At 51.3% G+C, this 18,908-nt stretch overlaps 1 protein-coding gene across 5 annotated transcripts in view; it reads left to right on the top strand.

The window, feature by feature from the left end:
* ELMO1 (engulfment and cell motility 1) overlaps nt 1-18,908 on the top strand; it is a 456,019-nt gene that overhangs the window by 409,622 nt on the left and 27,489 nt on the right. For all 5 annotated transcript variants that reach the window (XM_054571360.1, XM_054571362.1, XM_054571359.1 and 2 more), the window contains 2 exons: nt 11,049-11,212; nt 17,530-17,642. In XM_054571360.1, the coding sequence (XP_054427335.1) occupies nt 11,049-11,212; nt 17,530-17,642 (277 nt within the window). The remainder of the gene's footprint in view (nt 1-11,048; nt 11,213-17,529; nt 17,643-18,908) is intronic.

Below are 18,908 nucleotides of genomic sequence, written 5' to 3'. Positions count from 1 at the left end.
TATGCGAAGCATGCTGCGAGATCTAAATGTGTAAAGTTACGGTTTCCCCCTCCGTGGGAAATAGTCGACATTTCATTTATTTCTTAGGAGGGACTAATTTTAGAGTAGTTTCGGGCTGATTTATCTGTGCCTCCTGGTATTTTTCTGTCCATTTTCCTTTTAGTTCAATCATTCACCCTACAAATACTTCGGAAACTGATATTAGATGCTGGACAGAGTTGAATTGGGTAAAATCCCACCATCCCCAGAGGGTGAGACACCAGGGGAGGTGAACATGTGAGCAGTTGGTTGCTGTTCACGCCTTTTTTAAAGTCTTACCAAGGAATGAGTGAAGAAGGCGCCTGGAGTTGGCTTCAGATTTGTTGGTACTCAGCCCACAATGTGTAGGGTTATCTGTGGATGCCACTCACCCGTCAGCAAAGACAATAGGAAGCTTCGAATCATTCAGCACTGTACATTTTTGGCATCGTGATTGTGTATCTTAAAAAAGAAAAACCCTTTCAGGCTGTTATTTCTTTAATGAAATTCCTCCCCTGCTTTTGGGGGGCTCCCCCCAAGAGTCGGCCCTCCCCCATCCCCACCCTGACATGGCCTGCCAAGGCTGCAAGAGAGCAGCAACTCCATAGCGACCCCAGCTTGGGAGACTTGCCCAGTCAGAAGTTCATTCTTCATAACTTTCAGAAGATTGGCAATAGATGTTGCGTTCCTCGCCCGTACTTGGCCAAGTGTGGCTAAGTTTGATAAACCAGCATGAAAAACCGTGAGTAGCATAATTATTAAACATCTGTTGCCATTTCTCCCCAACTCTATCGAGCCCTACTGAACCGTATTGGAAGAATTTTTCAATCTTCTTTGCAAGGAAACCAGCCCAGTTGGTTTCTGCCTCTCTCCCCACACACACTCACATATTTTGATCGACTTGTTTGACATGTTGGTTATTCAAAGATGTGCATTAAATGCCACCCACCCATGTGCTTTGCACAGACTTGGCTTGCTGGAAACTCTATCAGACGCTGAGAGTAGCTTCCTGGGGTCAGCCGGGGCCTTCAAATAGCCAAGCAGGGAATCTGAGCTGACCGCTGATTTCATTAGTCCTTGCCCGGTGGGGAAAGGAAGCTTGGTCACACAGCTCTCTGCCTCAAGGGCAGGCTGCGGGGAGAAGGCAGTGACCCCAAACCTGCCCTTTCCCGTCTCCTCTCTTGGACTAACTTCCTGCAGATGCTCAAGACAGCAAGAGGGATGGGGCGTCCACATCCATGGATCTTCAGCAGTCCCAGTCCTAATTGATTTTAAGATGAATTGCTGATGGAAAGACGTTTTGTTGTTGGGTTTTTTTTTTTAATATTAGCTATAAAGATGCCTTAAACCTTAAATTAAAATGCCTTCTGGTGAAGAGCAGGCAGCTTTAGGGCCATGTGTCTTCGTCTTGGAAATGTGAGATCGCCCAGCCAGCGTGGGCACGGAGCCGCTGGCTCAGGCGTTGTATAATGAGCCGTTTGGGGGGCTAATGGCAGAGCCCTCGAGGCTCTCCACTTGGATCGCGATCAGGCTGTCAGGCTGCTCGAAGCTGCCTGAGCATCACTACCGCCTGCCGTCGGGCTCCTAATTTATTAGCCGCTAAAATGCAGTGGGCGTTCTCAGCAAGGGAGTGCGGTGCTGAGCAGCTCGGTGCCTCCCTGACGGCTCTGAGGCCATCTGCTTTGCTCTCAGGGTGAGTTTGAAAAGTCACCTTTCATCCTTTCTCTAACAATAGTCCTCTGGCGGGCTCCCCGGGCCCGTCTGCACCCCGCCAGGCACAGGACTGCCGGCGCAGCGGCGGCACAGAGGCCGCAGGCCTGTGTCTGGGAGCACGGGTGCCGGGGTCTGGCTCATCGGGAAGACAGTGGCTGCCCTCACAAAAGCGGGTCCCTACCCGAGGACATCCAGGCAGGCAGATGTCCTCGCCATGGTGGCTGCCTCCACGAGAAGCAGCCCAGGGAAAGCAGACTGGCCCCCAGTTAGCGGTGGCTTCTGAGGGGCCAGCCCACGCATGCTCCGAGTGGGTGGGGCCTCCTGACCATCTGTCAGGCTGTCCCAGGGGAGAGCACGCGCCCTGTCCATGCCAAAGCCAGTACCTGGGACCAGGCCTGGGGAGCCGGGGGCAGTAACAAGCCGAGGGCCGGCTCCTCGTCTGTGGGTTGCGCTGGGGACTCTGGAGGGCAGGGAGCATGTCAACTGTCCCTGGAGCGAAGCAGGCATTGCTCCTTCCCACCTCCTTAGGCCTCCTCCTTTAGACCGAAGGCCGTCAACCCCAGCTTCACACTCAAGTTCCCTGGGGGACCTTGTGAAACGTGACCAGTGTCTGGAACCCGCTCCAGGGCTGAAGTCAGGCAGAGGCACGTTTTAAAGTTTACTTTCGACCAAGGGTTGGGAATTACGGTTTCAGAGGCGACTGTTGTGCTTTAATCACTTGATGAGTCCACCAGTCAAAAATTAAATGGATATTATCTCAATAACTAATGCCTGATTGGATTGTGCACGCTCTGTGTGTAATAGTAAGCAAGGGGGCGCTCTCCATGTCATTGTGGTACAGTGCTATGTGGGGACAGTAGGTGGCAGTAACACCCACTTCGGGGGCCAGGCAGTCGGTCAGGGAAGGATGTCTAGACTTGAAGGATGAGCAGGTTTTAGAAGGCGGGTGTCAGCCACAGGTGGAAGGAAGAGCACACAGGAAGGCGCCGGGTAAAGTTCAGGACACGGGAATGATCTCAGTGTGGCTGGACCCTGGAGCCCAAGGGGCGGGGCCAGCAAGGGGGCGGGGCCAGCAGGAGGTGGAAAGCCACCCGCAGGACCCACGTGGTCACACTAGAGAGGCTGGTGTCCACCTGCAGGCAGTGCTGGACCACTATGGAGAGTTTTAATTTAATTAAGTGTATTGGGGTGACATTGGTTAGTAAGATTATGTAGGTTTCGAGTGTACGGTTCTGTAATACATCATCTGTGTATTACATTGTGTTCTCACTACCCAGAGTCTAGTCTCCTTCCATCGTCATATATCTGATACCCTTTACCCTCTTCATTTCCCCACTCCTTCCCCTCTGGTAACCACCGTACTGTTGTCTGTGTCTGTGAGCCTGTTTTCTTCATGCGTTTGTTGCTTTCTGCTTTATATACCACATAGTAAAATCACATGGTTTGTGTCCTTTTCCATCTGACTTACTTCACTTAGCGTGATGCTCTCAAGATGGATCTACATTGTCACAAGTGGCAGTATTTCAGCCTTTCTTATGGCTGAGTAGTAGTCCTTTGTATGCATGTGCCACATCTTCCTTATCCAATCATCAGTCAAAGGACACTTGGCTTGTTTCCAGATCTTGCTAGTGTGACTAATGCTGCAGTGAACGCAGGGGTACATGTTTGGGATTTGAGCGGGCAGACGATGTAATCAGATTTGCATTTTGGAAATAGCCCCGCCTCTCTGAGGAGACGCTGGAGGGGGCGGAGTGGAAGTCCGAGACTGTGGGTAACCAGGCCAGGTGACGGAGCCGGGATCCAGGCAGGGATCAGGTGGAAGAAGCAGATATTCAAAACGTGAGTCGACATCACACCGCTCCCGCCGACTGTGACCCTCAGAGCAAAATTCCCAACCTTAATGAGCATGCAGGTCCCCAAGCCCAGGGGTGTCCGTTGTTTTGATCGTTGCTCCATGGTTTTCCACTGCTCACCAGAGATGTGGTGCCAAGAGAGCAGGCCCGACTGCCAGAGTTTGCATTCCAGGCTCTGAGACTGCAGAGAACTCTTCTCAGCTCTCGGGTCCATATCTTGGCTGTCGATGCGATGCACAGCCACCTTAGAGAGGAACCGTGACGGCGACCTCGCAGCCCGCGTCGTACACAGCACCGGCCTTTGGCTCTGAGGGAGGTCGTCACCACGCGCTCGGACAGAGGCCCCCAGGCGCCCGGGGCTCAGAGGGCTGTCACCAACCCACTGGAGAAGCGCAGACAGAAGTTATGAGGCTGGCGAATCCTTACTAGTCCTGCCTGCCACCTTAAGACCTGTCCTTGTGGTGTGCAGAGGAGCTTTTTTGCATTTATTAATAAACAAATTGTTTCAAACCCACCTGTGTAGTTGAGGACACAGGATGGAATCGAGAGGGAGCTGGAGGCCACACCCCCGCTGAGCTGAGCCTCTGCGCTGTTGGGACAGTTTCTGTTCATTTCCATTCAGCCTGACCCCACAGGGCCCCAGCAAGCTAGCCCCTTCGCAGGGTCCAGACCCCCAGTGAGAGGTGTTACAGGGGGAGCAAGGATGGGCCAAAATACCTTCAAGTCCCCTAAACCATTTAGGGGGAGAGGGAAGAACACTGTTTTTAAAAAAATAATAACTTCACTTGGTCGGAATCAATTTTCTTCCGTGCAGCCTAAATGTTGTAATCTTGAATGCCCTGCACGTGTTATAAACACCTCTGCCATCATGAGGTTGTTTATCTGCTGCAAGAAAGACCTTTGTCTTTGGCTTCGCAGTCTTTAGGACAGCAGTTCCCAGGAAACCTCCGAATGATGGGTTGCTGCATTGGGGTAAACGCTCTGCAGCTCCTAGTCCTGACGAAAGATTGTTGCCCTCGCTGCACAGACAAGGACGCAGCTTCAGAGAAGCTGAGCGGTTGGTTGGCCCCGCTGAGGGAGGGAGGGGACTTTGACTGAGTGGGGCCCAACCCTGAAGCCAGGCGAGTTCCCCCCCAGCAGGGGCTTGGCCAGCCACTCCTGCAGACCACGTCCAGCCCGCCACCTGGTTGCTTAAATCAAGTCGCCGCGGAACACAGCCGAGCCTATTCATTCACTCATCTGTGGCCACTTTCCTGCCACCACCGCAGAGCTGAGTCCTCACAACAGATGCTGTGCGGCCCTCAGCAGAGCCTGCCAGCCTCTGCGCTGGGCCACACCGCCCTGCAATAAAGAAGAAAATGTAAACGCTTCTCCGTAGGCCCACAGAGCACTTCCCTCCTTCTCTCCCCTTCATTTAACACACTTGCCACCTCTTAGCAAAAACCCACCTTGGCGCTGGCCTCGGCAGCTTCCTCCCCAGCCATGCAAAACTACGAAGGGAAGCCATCTTTCGTTGCCGGACAGTGTCCTAATCTTTGAGACCTCGGTAACGTCCCAGCCAGGTGAGTCACCAGGTTTTACCCTGACCGCTCCTACTTTTTCTGGGCAAGGCCCCTCCTCCCCGCTCCTAACCTTGGAGGGAAGCGCCCCGCCTCCCGGCCTCCGGAAGTTGTCCTGCCTACTACACATACGCACTTGGCGCCTCCCTTCCCCAGACCACACTCTCCAGGGAGAGCCCCTCCCATTTTTTGGTCCTCCTGCCCCTCCAGGCATTGCGGTTTGTGTAAGGGACATTCCTGGGAAGAAAAACGGCCCAGTCCTGAAGCACAGCTGTGGAAACTCTCCCACAGGAGCTGTTTTTTTAAGCTGGGCTCTATTGGTTTCCGTCTTCCCCAAGACAGCCTTTTTTCTTTATTATGAAGATAAATTTGTTTCACAGGGCGCCACTAATGGGGTAAATTGACCCCCGTTCATGGGCGTGCCCAGCCACGTGGACTGCTGTGGCTGGCCCAGGACCCCTCCGCTCCCCCGCAGATCAGCCGCACCCGCTCAGCCTGGGAGGGAGGCCCAAATGACCGCTGGACCCCTCAGACCGTGGCAAGGCTTTGACAACTGGTCAGCAGCCTTCTAGCTCTGTTGAGGATGTCCTTGTTTAATTCTAGAGATTCAAAGTGGGAGCCAAAGACTCTTTGGCTTTGAACATGTAGATCGATATTACAGTCTGAAAGATACTGAATTAAGTTATATGGTCCACAAATACAAATGAGAGGCCGTTCCTGCCCTCTGGGGATTTACAGCCTAAGTGGGGTGACACCAAGAGCTAACCTGACTGCTTTCTAGTGATATGATTAGAGTCACTGTAGATGCCACACAGAGGCTGAGAAGTAGCACCAGATGTTGGCTGAGATCGGGGGTTCTCCCACTTGAGTGTGCATCCAAATCCCCGGGACAGGCTGTTGACACAGATGTGGAGGGCTGACTGTGTACATCCTACACCGTTTTATATAAGGCACTTGAGCATCTGTGGATTTGGGTGTCCACCAGGGATCCTGGACCAATCCCCCGCGGACACCGAGGGACATCTGTACCAGCGTGCTTGATTCTATTCAGGGATGCTCAGCACTTACACCTTTACCCCAATGGCCCAAGGCAACCACAGGCTTTCTCCACTTGAAGTTCAAGGTCTTGTGGGACTCGGGCTTCTTTTGTAACACGCGATGTTTATTCAGAGAACACATGCTCCAAGAGCTCCGGAAACACTCCACAGGCACCGTTCAGACCTTGAGGAAGTGATCAGTCAATTCCAACAGTGAATGCAAATTCTGAGAGTGTGACTTCTTTGAGGTCTGCGGCAAAGCCCATGCTGTAATTAAGAAGCTTCCAGTGCATTGATTTGCTGATGCCTCTGCAACCTAGGTCCATAGGTTTTCAAATAATGATAGAAGGTCTGATATTTTCCAAAGAGGACAGTGCTGGGAGAGTCTTGATTTAAATCACACACGTGGAGCATTCACAGAGATTTAATGGCATTAATTGTAGCTCTTGGAGAAGATACTTTGCAAAGGAATAGAGGATTCTTTGATCGTTAGAACTCTTTTGTCTTCTTTTAAAAAATCAATGGCATCTCTTGCTGGGGTCCTTTTCCTTGGCTCACAGAGTGACCATAGAATGTCTTGGAGACAGTGCTGAGCGAAACCGAAGTAAAGTGGGCAAAGCCAGTCTTTGGTTCTAGCAGGCGTCTGACCTGTGCTGTATACTGTCCACTCAAATCCCTCTCCCTGGAGCCAGGTGCATGCGCAGCATCTCCCCGCTTATCCTGTCAACCTGCTCTTGGAAAATGGTCTGTGCTTTCTCCAAACTGAAGTGTGAGTGATTGTGGGGAGTGCAGAGGATTCTTCTCCTGATGGGTTCTTGCATCTGCCTGGGATCAGAGTCTAAAGCTAAAGGAATGAAGCTCTAACAGTGGATTTTAAGCATAAAATAGAGGCAGGAGCAGCATAAGGGATTATCAGCGTTTCCATGCAAAGGTGCAGCCACAAGAATATAATGAAGATGGTTTTCTAAAGTTATTTCTTATTGAAAGAGCTGTGTGTTTTCTCTCCAGCTTCCTTCTTGTACTTCTTTCTGGGTCTGGGCCACCTCAGCCCCACAAGCTTGTGTCCTCTTGGCTTTCATTGTATTCGTAGAGACTTTTGGTTGCAAGTGATTAGAATCCCATTCAAACCACCAAATGCCAGGATTGGACTGACTTTTGGGGTGAACATGGCTTCACCATCATGAGCCCTCTTACACACACGTCTGCCTTTCTCCTGGCTGATTCTGTTGGCAGCGGTCTCATTACCTCGCAGCCTCCCGCCGATGAAGGGGATCTCGGACAGTTCTCAGCCTGTGAGGAAAAGAGCTTGCTCCAGCTCTCCCTTAGGGCAAATCAGGAAAGCCTGGGGCAGGGTGCCGACTGGGCCGTCGTGTCTCACAGAAACTGTTGTGTCTCCTCCGAGGTGGCCCGGTGATGGCCATCCCTGTGACAGACAGCCCCATAAGGAAACACACGACGTGGGGAATAACCCCGCCCCCTGAGTTTTCATTTGCTCATCTGTAAAATGCAGGGAGTTGAACGATGTTTAAAACGCTCCCAACATTAACCTGGCCCTGTTTAAAAATCGCTTCTTTGTTTTGGCGTGCTCACTGCCAGATCTGGCTCTCTGCTGTCTGTCCCGCCTCCTACCTCAAGGTCAGATGACATTGGGAAGTAATAATTATCAGCTCAGAGTTTCTCTGAATGGGGAAAGGGGCAGCGCCCAAGGTGCCCCCCACATGGAGCAGCAAAGTGCCATAGATCAGCCTGGACTAGGCTTAACCACTGTGTCTACTGCGTGATAGGAGATGCTCACAATGTCACATTCTGTGAAGCATCCCAAATTTAGCCTTTTGCCCGAGTGAAAATGGAAACGGGATTAGGTGGAAGGTCAACTGGTAATGTCCCTTTCTGCCGTTACGTCGGGGACACGAAACAGGGATTCCAGTTCACATGCAGCCCTGGTTCAGTGGGGCTAAGGCGTAGAAGAATCCAAATCATGAGTCTTTTTCCAGCCGTTGGACACGCGTGTTTCCGGTAAATCCCAGGGCGCGTCTTCTCCGCGAAGCCTCCGTGCCTGCCAGCCCAGTCCATGCGCCCGCCTTCTCTAGCTCGTGTGCGCCTCTGCTGCGGTGGCCTCTGCCCCATCTAGCTTGCGTATCGGACCATTGGTTTATAGGAAGCGGGGGCCAGACTTTAGTCATCTTTGAATTCCCAGCATAGACACATGCTAAGTATTCATTAATGTTTGCTGTGTTGACTTCACAAATGACGCTTCTCAAGAAAATTTGTATAGCATCTATCAATAGAGCTCGATGAATGTAAACCAAAGACTAGCTGTGTTAGGCGGTGGGGAGCAACCCAGCCATAGGACTGAAAACTTTGATGAGACAGGAGTCCAGAGGACAGTTGACTCGATGTGTTCACTCCACGGCTGTCACCAGCAACTACGTCACAGGGCAGGCGTGGCACACAAGTCCTCTGAGAGCAGTGGCACCTACTGGGTACAGCAAGTCCATGAACGAATGATACAGCTCTGTCATCTCTCAAGTTCTCCTCTGCGCTTTCCTGACAGTTCTGCCATTAGATTCATTTTTGTGTTAAGATACCACCTCCCGGAAGGCCCCTGTGAAAATGCAGTATGTTACCTCGTAGAGGATATTCTCACTGAAGACTTGGATTCAAAAAACTCAGAGGCACGTAAGGGCAAATGAGGGTTGATATCACTTGAAAATAGATTTTTTTTCCTGCTCGATACCTATCTTACCCCCATCTTACCCCCAGTTCAGCTGTTTTCAGTTGACAAGGGATCCCTGGGAGCACAGGGACATGTGAGCAGTGGGTATGCAGATGACTGGAGAGTGCACATACCTGGCGTCCCTGGTTTAGGGGACTCACGGGCCTGAGGGCGCCCCTGAGGCCTGATGGGTAACAGGTTTTAGTTTCGCTGCCAAGGAGGATCCCCTTTCTCGCTCTGCCTCCCAGTATCCTTAGACCCCTTCAGATCCCCGGGCAGTCCTTGGGTGAATAAGACAGATGCACGCTTAGAGAAAGAAACCTGGACGGGCAGCTTTGCCGCCTGCACCACTGGGGCGGGGGGGCACCTTCAGCAGAGCTCAGCAAGTGCTGGGAGCACAGGTCAGCGACGACGTCCTGAGTGGGTGAGATTTTCCCATCACTAGAAGTCGGGCGGGGTCTGCAGTTCTGGCCGCAGTGTCCTCCATGCTGCAAGGTGGGCAGCTCTGTTACAGTAACATGTCATGCAAATGGCAGCTTGGTGGCCCTCATCGGCGAGCAGTCGCGACCTACCATGCATGAATTGTTGAATGAACGACAATTAGACGCTGTAAGGAGGGTACTGGGATCACGTTTACAGTGACAAAGGCTGAGCGCTACGCCGGGGCTGTCCCCCTCCAGTGTGCACTGTATCCACCATCCTGGGCCAGTGGTAAGTTGGAATTCAACTAGGTCTGTGTGACCTGGGACAGGTCCTCCTTCCTTCTCCGTCTCCTTAGCTTTAAAACAGTGGTAGGACCCCTCCTCGGCTGTACGGGAGGGAGGACCACGTCAGCGGTGAGCAGCGCAGTGGCCGGCACAGAAGGCAGCACGGAGGGAGGGGCGCCTGTGAGTCTGTCTTGTCCTTAAGGTACTACTCCGCCCCAAGGGTGGTGGCCGGAGTGGCAAAGGAGTAGAGTGTTTCCAGTCCTGGGTCTAAACCCCAGCTCAGCCGCCTGCCGGCTTGCTGTGTGTATGATTTTGACCTAGGTACTTAGGGTTTCTTTCAAAACCTCCGTTTCTTCTATGTAAATGGACCAATATAATATCTACGTCATAGATCTGAGTAGATTAAAAGAGGGAACAAACATAAAGCACCTACCATCGTATCTGGCATGCAGTAGATACATGATCAACTGTCACAGTTGTTCTCATCTGTAGTGGAGGGTTAAAAAAAAAAAAGTAGCAGCAAGATTATTGTAAGTCTCACCTGGCTAAGTGGCTCAGTTGATGGGAACATCATCCTGCGCACCAAAAGGTTAGGGGTTCAGGGCGTGTATGGGAGGCGGCCAATTGATGTTTCTCTCCCTTCTTCTCCCTCCAAAATCGATAGAAGCATATCCTTGGGTGAGGATGAAACAAAAATTCTTTTGAAAACCAAAAAAGATTATGTATTATTTAAATGTCTTGGATGCCTCCATGTGTCCTCTGGTCTTGTCCTGCTTTCTCTGTCCTGGTGAAGGTGAGTCCACGTGAACAGAGGCAATGGTTGCCTCCTGTGGGCTGGATCTGCCCTGAGGCCGCCAATTACGGCATCCTTCTTTTTTCTTGAGGCTTCCGATGGGGTATGTCTATTCTAATTTACCAGACCTCGTAGAGGCCACACCACATGCACATTTCCAAGTGCATCTCTTGCATGAACACGCACACCTTAACTACATGGGGAAAGCATTCTGTGAGGGGCAGGGTATTGGTTCATATTCATTGGAACTGGCGCCAACCAAACTTCCCGTTGTGTCTCAGTAATTTTCTCCTGGAAAAAAATAACACTCCCACAGATGTCTGCTGTTGCATGGCCTTCTTTCATTCCTGAGTTTGCATTGCTTGACGTGTTGGTTCACTAGCAGGCCCATAACAGAGGCACCAGTGGAGCACTTCTCCGACACCAAGTGCTCTGTCCCCAGCTCTGACCCATCTCCTCCTTGTAGTTCCAATGATACAAAAGAAAATGGAAGATGCGCGTGAGGGTAGTTTACTCTTTGGCAAAGCGCCCTCGAGCTTTGGGCCCGAAGGGCATGCACAGGGCCTCACCGAGGCGGGGCGCTGTTAACTGGAGGCCTTTCTGAATGGACAAGGTCAGCCCCAGAACATTATGGTCTTCCTTTAATCTACAGGTAATGCAGGTGGTGAAGGAGCAGGTCATGAGAGCTCTTACCACCAAGCCTAGCTCCCTGGACCAGTTCAAGAGCAAACTGCAGAACCTGAGCTACACTGAGATCCTGAAGATCCGCCAGTCCGAGAGGATGAACCAGGAGGATTTCCAGTCTCGCCCGATTTTGTAAGTTCCCCACCACCTCCGTCACCTCAAAGGTGCTGACCTGCCACGTCCAGAGTGAAAGCGAAAGCCTCTCTCACAGCGGGGCCGCACTGGGAGCTCTTTGTGGGAGGCCAATGTAAGACTTTCCAAAAGCTCTCAGTCCACTCATGAGGTCTGAGCAGCCCCCTGAGGGAGGCTGGGCAGGTGGGCACAGGTGCTGGTCGAAGGATCTAAACCAGAAAGTGGCCCCATTACTGATGAGCCCTCTAAGGAGTTGTGGCTAAAAATTTGGGGACCTTTTCTAACATTGGGAACTAAGTCTTTGCCCATGAAGCTATAGTCTCTGTAGGTGCCTTTGAGTGACAAGATGCTGTGGCCCAGCCAGAGGAGGGAGGCCCACTGATACCGAAAGCAGTATCAACTCTTAAGCAGTGTGCGTGGGAGGGGCAGACCGCGTGAGAGGAGGTGAGATCCACCCCTCCCAGCCCTGTCGGTTCCGCCCGGCCTCCCGCCATGTGCTCCTGTGACTGTCCGCCTACAGGCCTGCGGCAGCGAGGCAGCGGCCCCCGTTTAGAGGGCTTGGCATCAAACCCCGCAGCGACACTCGTGGCGTTTCATGTATCTCCATCTTTAAGATGTTCTGAGCCTTGGACACGAAGACTGGTTTACTTCGTCTTTTTTTTTTTAGAACTGGCCTGTTTAACTTCCCTTGTCCTATTCTAGGAGCTAGGTCGGTTTTGTTACTCTTATAATTTATAAGAAAGGAAATAGGGAAAGGGGTGGAGGGTGAGGACCCTTATTCTCATTCTGCCTCAGAAGACTGGGCACAGCTTCCTCTGAACTTTTGTGTGAAGCCAACTTATAACATAGGTATCGTTGTGAAGCCCATCTTAAACTTATCTATCGATCTATCTAGTTCTGATTCTTTTTCTTTCTGCCTCTCTTTCTGTTACTTGCTCTTATATATTTGACATTTTTAACGCTCGGCAATTTGCAAAGCACCTCCTTCTGCTCTTTCGTTGCCTCGTGTCCATGTGAGATAAGCAGGTCTTACCCCAGCTGAGGACCAGGGTATAGTCTAGACAGCCGAGGACCTGGTCCTCGGCAAGCGGGGGAACTAGGACCTGAAGTCCAGCCGCTAATCCCTCAGCTAACGCTTTGTCTACCTCACCAGAGATCCTGTGCCAAGTGCCAGATTAAGATAGGGCTTAAGAAAGTGCACAGGTCTGAAAAGACAATAGCAAGCGATAACATGAGCTCGATGTCTGTTTTCAAACCCTAAGAGTCGCCTTTAGACATGGCAGAGCGGAACTGCAGGCTGTCATGGGGAGGGAGTTAGGCAGCGGGGGGCGGCTGCCTCGCACACTGAGCGCCAGCCCGGCCTTCCACCGTGCACTGCTGTGGTTGTGCTCAAGTCCTCGGCGACAAGGTGACAGCCAGAGATACTGAGCAGAAAGCGCTTTGGATAAGGGACTACCTCCTGAGAGCTACAGTGTCTCACTTGCAGGGAGGGACAGCGGTGCCTTGCCCCGTGCCAGGGCCCACGCTGCCGAGGCCCTGGAATTTATAACATCAGCTTCAGCAGCTGCGTAAGCACAAGGCAGCTTTATGTGCTTGTGACTGCAGTTCTTAGGACCTAAAGGGAGACTTGAGGAACCACTTCGGTTAAAGCCAAGTGATTCTAAGTTAACATTTGACCGTGACTTTGTTCCAAGGAAGAATATTAACTGCCCATCAAGTATGACCACTTTGCTTCTGCTCTGGCGCCACAGCTCTGCTTCCCAAGATTCTGCCTGTGACACTGTGAGGTTCTCCTTCCCTCTCCTCCAAGGAGTCTAGTCTTTGCGGCAACGCTGTCAGAGGAAGGAGTGTAAATGTGAAGGAAACCCCCTGCACGTATGGAACTGGGGCACCGTCACTTGGCCGTGGGATGGGAAAGCAGTCACGGTCCTCATTCTGGCTGCGTTAAAGTCCTAAAGGTTTGTCAGAAGCTACGGCCTATGAGGGGGCAGGTGTGCCCCAGCCTGATTCTCGTTCCAGCCCCCGAAACAAGCAGGCAGGAGCCAGCCTCCAGCTTCCCTTCTGGTGATGTTTCATCTGTTAGAACGAGCTACTAGGCAGGAAGTCACCGTACGGCTGGAGGAAGTCTAAATGCTGCCCAGAAGCCCAGAAGGGAAAGGCACAGACCGTGCATGACTGCTTGTATTCATTCACTTAACAAATACATATTGAACACCTCCTACCTGCCAGGCCCTGTCCGGGCTGCTGGGCATAGGCAGTGAACCAGAGGGACTCTGTCCCGACCATCCCAGGCTTGAAAGCTGGGGCTGGAGGGGTTCCCAGGGCCTGGGCTCAGGGCTCTGCGGGAAGGAGCGTTCGTAGGCGAGTTGTCACGAAAGCACAAAGGAGCTGTGTCTGGCGCAAGTTTAGGATTAGGACAAAGAGTGGCATTTGAGAGCAGAACAGCACCTTTGAGGCCATCCGGGTCAAGCTTTTCATTTTGCAGATTGGGACGGTGGCTTGGCAGGGCGCCCCCTCCTGCCTGCCTCGGGCCCCGCCCCCATCTGCCTGCCTCTGTGCTGGGTCCTGCTGCACCGTGGCCACCTCGGGGCGTGAGGGCCCCAGGAGGCACGCGGCCCGTTTTAGAAAAAGTTTATGCATCCTGAGAAGAAAAATGCAAACTCCATGCACACAGATATTTGGGGGGAACATACGTTCAGCAGGTTGAAGGCTCTCCATTTTGTTTCTTAGCTCTTGACTCATGATTTCAAAGAGAAGGTGTTTGTTATTTTCTACTTAGCATGACTTTACAGGGAAGATACGTCCGCCTACCCAATTAATCTGAGTTAATGAATATAAAAAGCTTGAATAATCCAGAAACAGATCATTAGACACTATGGGATTTATGGCGGCGGGCGGGGGGGCTATAGGACGCCCAGCAGTGAAGACGGTAGCGACGTGTGGCCTCCCAGGCCCGGGAGCTCGCAGGCCCGAGGTTGCATTCCGAGGCCGCCACGTAGCAAAGCTGCTCTTTGAGCGACTTCTGTAACCCATCCTCAGCCTGTTTTCTTCACGACTATAAATGAAGGCGATAAAAGCATCTCCATCACTGGGTTGTCATGGGGAGTCCACGGAGTCGTGTCTGGAGAGGACTTAGCGTATTTAGCATATGCCGGACACTTGACAGCCAACTCAGAGAAATGGTCACCCTGATTATTAGTCCTTACCCCGAATTTCACAAGTCGTCACACTGTTCCCACGTAAGGGGCAACGCTGACACCGTGAATGTATTCGTGTAGGCCTCGCCTTCCCTCAGGAAGCACAGTGAGAATCCCTGAGGAGGCAAAAGGAAAAAACGGGTAGAGCCAGAAATGAGGCTCTCGCGCAGCCCTCATCCTCTCCACAAGTCGGCCGCAGGCTGCGCTCGAGGCGTCCGCCCGGCCAGTGTCTGGAGCACAGGCGGGTCCCTTACACAACTCCCAGTGTTTCATGCGCTTGAAAAAGACCTAACAAGTGCCCGCCACATTCCAGGTACTATTCTGTTGGGGACTCAGCGGTGAAGGGAACAGACACAATTCTCACTCCCGCTGTGATTATATTTTAGTGGAAGAAACATGGTAAATAGGATTATAGTGCATTAGGGAAAAAAAGATACAGACAAGGGAAATACAAAGCTGGAGAAGGGAAATGGAGACTTTATCATTTTAAATCGAATGGTCAGGTTGGGAGAGCGACATGGGAGTAGAGCTGTGTAAGAGACGAAGCGAGCGTGCTCTGTGTGTATTTGGGAGAAGGGCGCTCCAGCAGAGAGAACCGAGGTGCAGAGGCCCTGAGGCAGGGTCAGGGCCGCGTGCTCCCCAAACAGAGGGGGCCAGTGTGGCTGCAGCCACACCAGCCATGGGGAGAACCTGGGAGCCTAATGACATAGGGCCTTCATGGGGCGGAGGGGACAGTGACAGAGTTTTGAGCACAGGACTGACGTGCTCTGACTTAAGTTTTAAATGGTCCCTCTTGTCGCTGTATGGGGAGGCAAGTTAGGAAGTTATTTCAATAATCCAAGTAAGAGGTGAGGAGAAGGAGAGTCTTTACTATAGATTAGATAGATTTGGAAGATAGAAAACAAAGGTGTTTCCTCCTTGGTTAAGCATGGGATGCAAGAGAAAGAGAGGAGTCGAGGGTGAGCGCCAGGCCTGGGGCCAAATACTAAGAGTCAGTGTGGAACGGGTTCAGGCAGAGGCATCGGGGGTTCAGCTTCGGACACGTCAAGTTTGTGGCGCCTGGGAGACGGCCAAGCAAACAGTTGGGTTGATGAGTCTGGAGTTCAGCTGAGAAGTCTAGATTAGAAACATAAATTTGGGAGTTGTCAGGATGAAGTTGATATTTAAAGCCAGATTCTATAATATACACAACAGATGAGGTGCAAGGACTGAGCTCGAAGGCCTTCCAGTGCTGAGACAGGACAGAGCAAGTTCCGTGGAACAGGTGCTGTCGGTCAGCCCGAAGTTCCACAGTGCCCTTTTATATCCAGGGTCAGCAAACTGGAGCTCTCGGGCCAACCCCACACACTACCGTTTCAGTAACTACAGTTTTATGGGAACCGAGCTGCACTCATCCGCTTACGTACAGTTGATTGCTTTCACTTGACCATGACAGAGTTAAGTCCAGTAGTGGCAACAGACAGCGTATGGCCCGCAAAGCCTGAAATAATTTACTCTCTGGCCTTTTACGGAACAAGTTTGCCAACCTCTGTTCTAGGTGAACATTGGGGAGCAGCTCAGTAGGGCAGACCTCAGGTCCAGGAAAGAATCTCACCAGCCCAGGGCGCTGTCTGTCTGTCTTCCATGTACAGCCTGGACCTGGAATTATCATGCTGTGAGGCTTGGAATCACTCTTCACACTCTCATCGGCCTACGTCTTTTAATCATCCTCCTTTTGTTGATTTAGACAGAACTAGAAGAGTATTTATCAAAACAACGCCAGTGAAACCGTGGCTTCCCTACCTGGGAACAGAACACCATGGGAAAACAGGTCACCGGAAGTTTAGAGCAAGTTCAGGGTTACGGGTGGGTGAGCCTTGAGGACTGTTTAATAAGGAGCGTTTGGAGAATGTAATCGAAGCAGACTCAGCACTGTCTTGCCCTCCTGCCGCATGCTTAGGGAGACTTGCTCTCATGCTGTCTCCTTTGGGAGTCTCAGCAGTTTCCCAGGAAAGATTCTTATCCCCATTTTACAGATGAGGAAACTGAGACTTAGATGAGCTCCATGAAAGGCTCCCCTTGGGCAGAGCCTCGTCAGAATTCTAGATCTATGAGTTCCTCAGTCCTCTGCACACTGCCCTGAGGACTGGGATCTGTCCTTCCTGTTCAGCTTCATTTAGAGCAGCTCTCACTGTACTAGACTCAAAATGCCGGGGAACTACATGAAATTTCATGTGATAAGAAAACAATCTCTGCTCTTAAAAAATAGATTTAAAAAACCACTGAACTCTATCATGATGTCTTTACAGCACAATGCATCGAAAACCAAATTACATTAAGGTAGCCTGAGACAGGATGCAAATAATCCTTCATTTATTTCATTGTTATCCCAGTGTCTGTGGGCCGGAATCTGGGACGATGCATTGTTCCCATTTGTAAGTGACAGAATTAAAAGCAAAATGTGGTCCTGTGGTTTGCCCAGGACTCAGTGTTTGATGTGGAAGAGTAATCATGCCGTTGCCCAATATCCCTGTTTGATCAGATCACAAATGTCGTCTTTCAGTTTACCTGCGGGGGGTGGGGGGGCCGGGATGCCACCAGAGATTTATTGTCACAGCAGCACTGAATGAATCTTTGCCTGTGTTTACATCTGTGGCTTTCTAAAACAAGAGAAGAAGTATCTTGGGACTCTGGTCTAGAAAAACACCCCTGAAGTGGCTGGTGCTTTGGTGGCTATTCTGTAAATGTCAGAGACTCTACAGAGTTATTGTAACAGATAAGCCTTCCCCTGATGCTTCATAGATGATTCTCTAGGCAGGGGTGTCCGACCTTTTGGCATCTCTGGGCCAAAATGGAAGAAGAAGAGTTGTCTTGGGCCACACATTAAATACATGGCAACACATAATCACACACACACAAAAAAAATCTCACAAGATTTTAAGTAAATTTGTGGTTTTTGTGTTGGGCCCCGTTTCCAGCCATCCTGGGCTGCATGCGGCCTGCGGGCCGTGGGCTGGACTCCGAAGTGTACCTTCGGGGGTATTAGGGTGTTCATGAAAAGAAAAAAGAAAAAAGCTGCACGCCTCCAACCCCCCACCCCTGCCCTCGGGCCTGCTGTGGAATACAGGTTTATTTTCACAGGGAGCTCAAGGAGAAGATTCAGCCAGAAATCTTGGAGCTGATCAAACAGCAACGCCTGAACCGCCTCGTGGAAGGGACCTGCTTTAGGAAACTCAACTCCCGGCGAAGGCAAGGTACTGTGCCAGGGGCCACCCACGCCCGAGTAGGGTGCGGGCAGCAGTGCCCTGCTCGGGAGGCGCGGGGGTGTGGCGCTGCCCTAAGGGTAGGCCACGCGCCACTGTACTCGGGACAGGAGTCAGAGTCCCGGGAAGTTCCGATGCCCTGTGCGTACCCAGGGAGAACCAAAGTCCAGAATTACCAAATCCGTGGAGCTGAAGAGCCGTTCTGGGCATTCAGGGCCATGGGTTTGCTGGTTGCGGTTCAACAACAGCTAACGTGCACTGACAGAGAGCTTACCATGCGCCAGGCTGTCATTTAACTTTCGTTAATGCATTTCATCCTCACAATAACCCTATGGAGGGTCTGCTGGGATTGCACCCAGTGTACAGATAAGGAAACCCAGGCAATAAGGTGTTAAGTATGTTGCCCAAAGTCACAGAAGAGCAAGGGTTCTCCAGCAGCTCTACGCCCCTTTTTTTTTTTTTTTTAAGATTTTATTTATTTATTTTTAGAGAGGGGGAAGGAGGGGGAAAGAGAGGGAAAGAAACATCAGTGTGTGTTTGCCTTTCACACGCCCCCTACTGGAGGCCCGGCCTGTAACCCAGGCATGTGCCCTGACTGGGAATCAAACCAGTGACCCTTTGGTTTGCAAGCCGGCACTCAATCCACTGACCCACACTAGTCCCTTACTTTTAATGACTCCCTATGCTATCAGGCGAGCTGACACCTGCTGTTGGATTTAACCTTGGAACTTTCAGCAGAGGTGGACCTTTTTCTCCGCTCCCCCACATAAGTAACAGAGAAGCAAGACGGGATAGGATCCATTGTCATAATATTGCAAGATAAATTTCTGAATTACCTCTCTAAACTCTAATTCTAAAATTTCAAGTCAAAACGGGTGCCCGTAGACCAGTTTCAGAAGGTGGAACGTACTTCCAGCTGTTTCTTAGCCAGACAAGTCAAGTCCCTTGATTGCTTTCTTGTTCTCTTGACATGCTGCTGATTGCTAAGTCAGAGTGCTCACATCACACTGTCTTGGAAACAAAGGGATAGAAAATAAAACTGAAAAGTAAGGTTTGGGGAGAGGTGAAGAGACTGAGTAACAGCCAGGAGCAAGCGCCAGCATTAGCACCTGTACCAAGAATAAACACCAGTTACGGCCCGGGAGGAACTCTCGCAGGTATTCCTAAACCGGGATGGATGTCCCCTCCAAACACAGTGCTCACCCACTAATGACAAACGCTGTCTCATGTTTATGCTGAGCCCGGCCCCCTGACCAT

This window comes from Pteronotus mesoamericanus, unplaced genomic scaffold (assembly GCF_021234165.1).
Source record: "Pteronotus mesoamericanus isolate MK-2021 breed Mesoamerican mustached bat unplaced genomic scaffold, CSHL_Meso_final contig_220, whole genome shotgun sequence".
Classification (NCBI taxonomy): domain Eukaryota; kingdom Metazoa; phylum Chordata; class Mammalia; order Chiroptera; family Mormoopidae; genus Pteronotus; species Pteronotus mesoamericanus.
Note: the sequence above shows the minus strand (reverse complement) of the source record. Positions and strands in the feature narration are given on the sequence as shown.